We start from the raw sequence: 9,446 nt of genomic DNA on the forward strand, positions 1-9,446 counted from the left end.
GGAAGAACTGCCACTCAGAAGATGCTGGCTGGGTTGACTGGCTGCTTTGTGCAGTCCCGCCCAGCGTTTCAAGGTCTTTTGCATATGGAAGCTGATTGGACTTCACTCTATTCCACACCTCAAACTCCCCCCCCCGCAAGGCAGTTGGAATTTTCAGTTGGGGGAGGAGAATGATGTCAGCTGCTCCCTAGGCAGAGGCTGTGTGTGTGTGTGTGTGGGGGGGTTGTAAAGACAGACAGGCAGATAAACGTTGGCTGATGGTTGCCAACTCCCGGTTCGAACTCCAGGACATAGGGTTGCCAACTCCAGGTTGGAAACTTCCAGGATATTTTAGGGATGAAGCCTGCTGAGGGTGGGGTCTGAGGAGGAGGAGGAAGAGGGGGACCTCAGACAGATACAATGCCATACTGCCCACACTCCAGACAAGCTGTTGCCAGTCTCCAGGTGACAGCTGGAGAGCTCTTAAAGCTTTGGTGCTAATTCAAACTGTTGCAATTTATCGACAGAGTAGTGTTTCGGAAAATCTTTAGGAATTGTTTGGTGCATTTACGATGGGGCTCCTGGGGAACTATTGTTGCCAATCTTGGCCCAGCAGCCATCAAACCATTCTCTTCAACCCCCTGCTGTGCAGCTGACTTTCCCCTAGGGTTGCCAATCTCCAGGTGGGACCTGGAGATCTCCCACTGTTACAATTGATCTCCAGATGACAGAGATCAGTTCCCCTGGAGAAAATGGCTGCTTTGGAGGGTAGACCCTATGACATTATACCTGCTGAGTCCTTCTGCCCCCCTGCCCAATGCTGCCCTCTACAGAATCCACCCCCCAAACCTCCAGGTATTTCCCTCCTTAGAGCTGGCAACCCTACATTCCCCTCAGTGCCTGTTGGTAGGCAACTAAGCTTGGTCCTGTCACCTACTTTGGCCTTTGGGAGAAAACACATTGGGGCCAGTCCTGATAGGGTTGCCAACTCCAGATGGGAAATTCCTGGAGATTTGAGGGATGGAGCCTGAAGAGGGTGGGGTTTGAGGAGGGGTGGGACCTCAGACAGGTACAGTGCCATAGACTCCACCCACCAAACCAATCAGTCCCACATAGGGAACCATTGTTGCCAATCTCCAGGTGAGGGCTGGAGAGCACTCAGAATTACAACTGCTCTGCAGAAGGGAGGACAGAGGTCAGCTGAAGTCAAAGGGGCAGATAATGGTAGGTTGATGGTTAGCTGGGAAGGAGATGGGGTTGCCAACTCCAACCTCCAAACCAGCCATTTTGTCCTGGGTAACAATTGCTGCCAATCTCCAGGTGAGGGCTACAGATCACTCACAATTACAACTGCTCTTCAGGTAGCAGAGATCAGTTCCTCTGGAGAAAACAGTGGACTCTGTCATTATACCCTGCTGAGGTCACCACAGCAAATTGACACTGTTTGCCCAAAGCCAGAGCACTCCCCCAGAGCCTCTTTCTAGATCTCGTTGTATTGCTTTCACAACGGGCTTTACTGCCAGTAAGAATATAAGAACATAAGAGAGGCCATGTTGGATCAGGCCAATGGCTCATCCAGTCCAACACTCTGTGTCACACAGTGGCCAAAACCCAGGTGTCATCAGCAGGGCCAGAAGATCTCCAGAAGCTCTCCCATTGTTGCCCCCCAAGCACCAAGGATACAGAGCATCACTACCCCAGACATAAGAACATAAGAGAAGCCATGTTGGATCAGCCCAATGGTCCATCCAGTCCAACAGTCTGTGTCACCCAGTGGCCAAAACCCAGGTGCCAGATAAGTGGCTGTGCTGACAGATATGATAGATGGCTGTGCTGACACTTAATCATATGTACTGAAATGAACATCACGGGGGTTTCAATGCATCCCTGACACCAAAGGATAAATGCGAAAGTTGCCCTTACCAGATTCTCCGGACTGTGGAGCTCATGTGTAGTCGAGGCACAACGGGTGATCAGTGATTTGAACATGGCACTGACAATGATCCCTTCCACGCTTTGAGCCGTAGACTTATTGTCCACTGTGCTGAAGTTATTTCCAAAACCAGCCCTGTCTGCAAAATGCAAGCAGGAAACGGTCAAATCATCCTGCCAACTTTGGTTGCCAACTTCCAGGCAGTGCATGGAGATCTCCTGATATTACAACTGATCTCCAAGTGACAGAGATGTTCACCCAGAGAAAATGGCCACTTTGGAAGGTGGACTGTATGATGGCACACACCGCTAAATCTCCTCCCCAAACCCCGCCCTCCTCTGGCTCCACCCTCAAAATCTCCAGGTATTTCCCAACCCAGAACTGGCAGCCCTAAAATGTAACCTATGCATCAGTGAACCTCCGACAGCAGCAGACCTTATGCGCTGGAGCACTGCTGCGCTCCCTCCACTACAGGGAAGCAGGAATGGTGCCTTTGGTGGCTGCCCACACTTACTGTCAGTGACGGGCTCCATGCAGAATCCCAGCAGAGCATGTAAAAAATCCACCACATTGTTGAGGGAGTCTTTGTTCACGTAGTCCCTCATGGTCTGCCGGAACTGCATCTTATCCAGCTTGTACAATTTCGTGAGGCAATTCTGTGCCTGCGGAGACATTTTAAGAACAGGAACATCCGCTTAGCTTCTGGCAGGAACCACCGATTGCCAGGAGTGCTCTCAGAGAAACAGAACTGTGCAGCCTCGGAGGTCTAATTCACAGTGGAACAATGTCTCATGGAAGATGCCGCCCAAAACAGCATCCAACCCACTCCAACAGGAAGATCGCGATCTACCAGTAGATCGCGGAGGGGTCAGAAGTAGATCACCAGCCCCACAGTTAAAGAAAGTTATAACTCAATAAAAAATTTTAAAAAATGTTCGCAGTTCTTTCTGGATCTTCGTCTCTCGGTTTTGTTTTTGCTTATTTTGCTTGCCAGTAAATGACAGAAGGTGCATTATAAACGGGGGGCGGGGCGGTGGAACCCAACTTTAGTGGGTTAAAATCTAATTTGAAACTAATTAGTGTTATGGCGGCATCTTCCAGTCAGCCCCATTGGGGTACCACTGTCCAGCAGATCGTTCCAATCCCACGTTGTTCATGCCGCACAATGTATGGCTGAGCTTCCCAGTGCGATCCCGAATCCCGATGGTATTGCCACTGTTGGTGGTGGTGGCAGCGGCGGCCCCTATATAAAAGCCTTTCTGGAAGAGCTCCGTCTTGCAGGCCCTGTGGAACTGCATAAGGTCCCGCAGGGCCCTGGTCTCCTCCGGGAGCTCCTTCCACCAGGTAGGGGCCGCCACTGAGAAGGATCTAGCCCTGGTCGCAGCAAGTATTACCTCCCGAGGACCTGGAATCACCAAACGGTTTTGGGTCCCCGACCAAAGTGCTCTTGGGGGTATGTGCGGGAAAAGGCGGTCCCTCAAGTAGGTCGGACTCTGGCCATATAGGGCTTTAAAGGTAAGTACCAGCATTTTGAAGCGGATTCGGTATGCTATTGGCAGCCAGTGCAGCGCCTTCAGCCCAGGTCGGATGTGCTCCCACTTGGGGAGACCCATCAGCAACCTGGCCGCCGCATTCTGCACTAGCTGCAGCTTCCAGATCTGAGACAAAGGCAGCCCCATGTAGAGAGCGTTACAGTAGTCTAACCTCGAGGTGACCGTCGCGTGGATCACTGTAGCCAGGTCATCGTGGTCGAGGAAGGGAGCCAACTGCCGAACCTGCCTCAGATGGTAAAAAGCAGATCTGGCACTGGCTGCTACCTGGGCCTCCATGGTTAAGGAGGAATCCAGGAGCACTCCCAAACTCCTAACCTCCGACGCTGGCACCAAAGGCACCCCATCAAAGGTGGTAGATCACTGGCACTTTTGGCTGTACAAAATAGATCACTACCTGTTCGAAGTTGGACATGCCTGCACTATTACAATTGACCTCCAGCTGACCAAGACCAGTCCCCCTGGAGAAAATGGCTGCTCTGGAGGGTGGACTCTGTGGCATTATACCCTGCTGAGGTCTCTTTTGTCACCAGACCTCACCTCTGCCCAGGCTCTGCCCCCAAATCTCCAGGTAATTCCCAACCCAGAGTTGGGTTGTATATACAAAATCATTTAATTGACAAAAAAACCGAGACTGTGTGATGTCCTGTCTATGGGACAACCTTCTCCTTGTGGTGTACTGCTCTGGGGTAATTCGTGTGGCAACCTCTCTCAAATGGTAACATACGGTGAAAGCTCTTTGGGCCTGTCCCTTCAGCAAAGCAGCCCCAAACTTTCTTGGCAGAGCCTTTTCAGTTATGGCCCCAGCACTCTGGAACGGCCTGCCCAAAGCATTCTTAGAAAATCCCACCTTATTGTCCTTCTGTAGACAATGTAAGTCTGTGCAGTTGGGGAGGGGGCTTTGGAGGGGGCATTCGTTGTGGGACTTGGATGGTGTTTCTGTGTATGTTTTATGTATCAGTTGTTTTTATCATGTCGATCAGGGGTCCTCCACCTTTTTGAGCCTGCAGGCAACTATGGAGTTTGGACACGGCATAGTGGAATGTAAAAGAGGAAAGGTTTTATCATCTGCTTCCAGTCTTTCTTCTGAGGCTTCATACCTGATGTCTTAGGCGGTCTCCCGATAGCCCACGATGGCCTTCTCCACAGCCATAGGCACAGCCCAAAGACTTCACAATTTTGATCAACATTGTCAGAGCTAACCTGTGGGTGCTTGTTGGGGTGCCTTCATCCTTAGGGCCACCGATTTTTGGGAGAGGAGAGAAGAGAAAATGGGCATCAGTGTCCGTTCTATACAAACGGGTGTCGTTTCTGCTCCCACACAAGCCGACTCAAAGAGTGCCCTAAATCCTTTAAACAAAACTTGTTGGATTTGTCATCAGGTTCACACAGAGTATACCTTTTTGAGACTGAGAGCACATTCAGAATTCTGACAGTGTGGTGGGTGAAGCCACAAAATGGCTGCTTCTGGAGGCAGAGCCAGCCACAAAATGGCTGCCTCGGCTTACTTCACAAACTGAAGATCCTTGGGATGGCAGTTGCTGCCAAAGCAAGGTTTTTCAAAATCTGCACAGCCAATCAAATCTCCAACCACCAATCAGAAGCCTTGCTGGGCAAAAGCGCCACCTGGCCTCACCTGCTTTCCAAAATACTTGTAGGGCACCAGGAAAGGAGTTGGTGGGTGCCATAGCACCCACAAGCACCATTTTGGGGACCCCAGCCTACTGTTTGAATTATAGTGAACATTCATAATATTCTAACATTCATAACAATTTATAAAAGCAGAGCTCAGTATGGGCAAACATGGCTCTTTAAGGTTCCCCCCAAACATGCTAAAATGGTTTCCCCAAAACGTTGTCCACTAAAGCATTAAAGGGAAAAATGTTTTTAAAGCTTTAGGCTTCCCATCCCAGTGTCTCTCTCATTACATCTCATTTCAATTTCATTCCGTGCTGACAACCTCCCCCCCCCTTTATTTTGTTTGTATGCAGCACTGAATTTTTTTTCTCCACAGGGGATGCTGCTGTTTGCCTCCTCTCCAAAGCCCTTTTCAAGTCAATACCAGAAGGGAAATAAACCCCGCGCAACTCCTTTTAAACTCCCTCCTCGTTTTAATTTTTTTGTATTCAGCAATCTGAGACTAGCGATAGTCTCATTTTACTAGACTCATGCCGCTTGTAAAAAAAATTAAACCAACAAGAGGGAAATGGCACTTGCACACCGATGAAGGGGGAAGGACGGCAGAAGGTGCAGAGTGGGCAGAACGACCTCGATGTGGGTGGGGGAGTGATCTTCATGGAGTGGGAAAAGGTGTGTGTGTGGGGGGGGGAATCCAAGGGATTCTGTACGCTTCTGAATTACCTTTTGAGCTTGGCAGTGAAACAAGGGAAAAATCAGCACAAAAGGTCTCTCAGAAAACCCAGGGAAACAGAAACCAGAAAGCAAACTGGGTGCTGAAGGGAGGAAAATCAACATGAATGACAAAGAAAACCTGATAGACATGCACAGTGAAAGTGAGGGGAAATGCCCATGCATAATAGGCCATAGGGCTCTTTTTATAGCAGGAGCTCCTTTGCATATTAGGCGACACACCCCTAATGTAGCCAATCCCCCAAGAGCTTACAGTAGCCCCTGTAAGAAGAGCTCTGTAAGCTCTTGGAGGATTGGCTACATTAGGGTGTGTGTCGCCTAATATGCAAAGGAGCTCCTGCTACAAAAAGAGCCCTGCCCGGATACGTATACATTTATAAAAATAGCTATAAATGAAAGACGCCGGCTCCTTGGGAGGAAAGCGATGGCAAACCTAGACAGCATAATAAAAAGCAGAGACATCACCCTGCCAACAAAAGTCCGTATGGTCAAAGCAATGGTATTCCCAGGAGTACTGTATGGCTGCGAGAGTTGGACTATAAGGAAGGCCGAGCGCCGAAGAATAGATGTTCCCGATTTATGGTGCTGGAGAAGACTCTTGAGAGTCTCTTGGACTGCGAGGAGATCAAATCAGTCAATCCTAAAAGAAATCAACCCTGACTGTTCCCTGGAAGGCCAGATCCTGAAGCTGAAGCTCAAATAATTTGGCCACCAAATGAGAAGGGAGCACTCACTGGAGAAGACCCTGATGCTGGGAAAGACTGAACGTATAAGAAGAAGGGGACGGCAAAGGATGAGATGGTTAGACAGTGTTATCGATGCAACAAACATGAAATTAAGCAAACTTCAGAGCACGACGGAAGACAGGAGGGCCTGGCATGATGTGGTCCATGGGGTCGCGAAGAGTTGGACTCGACTGTGTGACTGAACAACCACAACAAATAGCTATAAACATAGCATGTAGCTTAACCTTTAGTACTTAACTTGGGGAGAGTGGAAATGCCATTGAGGCCCTTGAGTAGGGATGCCAGCAGTGTTCCCTCTAAGCTGAGTTAGTGTGAGCTAGCTCAAAGTTTTTTAGCCTCTGGCTCACACATTTTTGTCTCAGTTCAGGAAGGATGGCTCCAGAGCAAACTGATTTATGCAGTAGCCAAATCGCTCGCTCACAACTTTAATGTCAGTAGCTCACAAAGTAGAATTTTGCTCACATGACTCCACTGCTTAGAGGGAACATTGGATGCCAGCCTCCAGGTGGGACCTGGAGATCCTCAAGAATTACTGCTCATCTCCAGACTAGAGAGATCAGTTCCCCCTGGAGAATATGGCTGCTTTGGAAGGCAGGCTCCATGGCATTGTACCCCACTGACGTCCCGGTCCTCAGGTTCTATCCCCAAGTCTCCAGGTGTTTCCCAACCTGGATCTGGAAAGTTTACCCCACCACCGCCGGTAGCCAGGAGGAATTTGGCAACCCTACCCTTAAATCTCATACATTCAGGAAACCTCTGGGTCGCCATCCTCCAGGTGGTGGCTGGAGATCTCTTGGGATCTCAACCGCTCTCCAGGTGACAGAGACCAGTTCACCTGGAGAAAATGGCCACCTTGGAAGGTGGACTCTATATGGCATTATACCCTGCTGAAGTCCTCCTCTCCCCAAACCCTGCCCTCATCAGACTCCAACCCCCTAACTGGAGCTGGCAGCTCTAACTCTCGTGCAACCAGGAGCAATGCTGAAGCAAGACCTAGGAGTCAACTAAATTGTGTGTTTGGGCTCCTTCAGATTTTGGCGCTTTGAAACGACTGGGAAAGTCTGGCGTGCCCACTAATGATGGAGTCTCAGGTCAGTGAAAACAAGTCCTCATAAACGGTTTACAACATGAACACATGAAGCTGCCTTCTACTGAATCAGACCTTTGGTCCATGCAGGTCATTATTGTCTACTCAGACTGGCAGCAGCTCTCCAGGGTTTCAGGGCAGAGGTCTTTCACATCACCTACTGCCAGATCCTTGTATCTGGAGATGCCGGGGATTGGACCTGGGACCTTCTGCATGCCAAGCAAATATTCTACCTCTAAGCCGCCACCCCTCATATTGCCAAATGGTGAGAGGCAGGGCTCTTTTTGTAGAAAAAGCCCAGCAGAAACTCATTAGCATAACAGGCCACACCCAACAGCAGAAACTCATTAGCATATTAGGCCACACCCCTGACAGCACAGCTCATTAGCACATTAAGCTGCACCCCCATGTTACCAGAAGTGTGGTCATCCAGCCACACTCACCTTTCCCTTCTTATTCTGTTTACCTTGTTTGTTGTCAAAACCCAGGGCCTTTTTTGTAGCAGGAACTCCTTTGCATGTTATGTCACACACCCCTAATGTAGCCAATCCTAATGAGTTTCTGCTGCTGGGTGTGGCCTATTATGCTAATGAGTTCCTGCTGTGCGTGGCCAACTCGGGAGTCAGCCGGAACTCCATTCCTGTGCGTTCCTGCCCAAAAATAGTCCTGGTGAGAGGACACATATTAAAAGCATAGTCTGATACTGCACCAATAGGGAACTATTTCTATTAGAGGGCCACCATGTACCTTGTCTTCCTTTTTATCGTTTTTTTCATAAGGCCTTCCTCCTCCTCCTCCGTCTCCTCCTCCATCGCCTCCTCCGTCGCCTCCATCGTCTCCACCACCCCCTATCCCTCCTCCTCCATCTTCCCCGCCACCATCTCCAGTTCCACTGATGGGAGCAGCCCCGAATCCAGACGCCGAATTGCTCAAAGCTCCCTTGAGGTGGAAGGAGGTCTCGCTCTGCCTCTTCTCGCTGGGCTCGTTCTCTTTGTTCTCGCTTTTCCTTCTGGCCTTCTCCACACAGGGCACCACGCCAAGCTGAAGCAGGCATTCCACGATGTTGAGGGCCACGTCACAGATTCGGGAACTAATGTCATGGTTCAGGACCAGATAGACAGCCTTTAGAACCACCTTGAGGGACGGAAGGAGGAACAAAAAGTAAGAGATGGTCTCATGATAAATGGAACTATGTTAATAGGAACTGTGTTCCTAGGGGAAGGATTCTAAGGGAACAGAGTTCCCCTTTTCTGGGCCTACACTGGGCAGTTCAATAAAACCTTTGTTAAGACCACAAAAAGCCCTGGCTAGGATGGCCCAGGCTAGCCTGATCTCATAAGATCCCTGCTGGATCAGACCAGTGGTCCATCTAGTCCAGCATCCTGTCTCTCACAGGGGCCAACCAGTTCCTCTGGAGGGCCAGCAACAGGGCACAGAGGCCGAGGCCTTCCTAAGAACATCATAAGAGCCCTGCTGGATCAGACCAGTGGTTCCTCTAGTCCAGCATCCCGTCTCTCATAGGGGCCAACCAGTTCCTCTGGAGGGCCAGCAACAGGGCAGAGAGGCCGAGGCCTTCCTAAGAACATCAGAAGAGCCCTGCTCGATCAGACCAGTGGGCCATCTAGTCCAGCATCCTGTCTCTCATAGGGGCCAACCAGTTCCTCGCAGAGGAGGGAGAGCTTGTACCTGAATAAAACTTGGTCTTAAAGGTGCCACTGGACTGTTTTGGACTGGGGGCCTGGGGGGGGGGGCTCTGCAGCTTACCTGGCTGCTTCTTGCTC

At 50.1% G+C, this 9,446-nt stretch overlaps 1 protein-coding gene across 1 annotated transcript in view; it reads right to left on the bottom strand.

Annotated features, from left to right (window-relative positions):
* UNC80 (unc-80 homolog, NALCN activator) overlaps positions 1–9,446 on the bottom strand; it is a 220,484-nt gene that overhangs the window by 159,022 nt on the left and 52,016 nt on the right. Inside the window, 5 exon segments of the mRNA XM_015421519.1 lie at positions 1,903–2,051; positions 2,427–2,574; positions 4,295–4,312; positions 4,563–4,694; positions 8,413–8,799. Of these exon segments, the coding sequence (XP_015277005.1) occupies positions 1,903–2,051; positions 2,427–2,574; positions 4,295–4,312; positions 4,563–4,694; positions 8,413–8,799 (834 nt within the window).

The sequence above is a fragment of the Gekko japonicus genome, unplaced genomic scaffold (assembly GCF_001447785.1).
Source record: "Gekko japonicus isolate JY-2015 unplaced genomic scaffold, Gekko_japonicus_V1.1 scaffold1139, whole genome shotgun sequence".
Taxonomy (NCBI): domain Eukaryota; kingdom Metazoa; phylum Chordata; class Lepidosauria; order Squamata; family Gekkonidae; genus Gekko; species Gekko japonicus.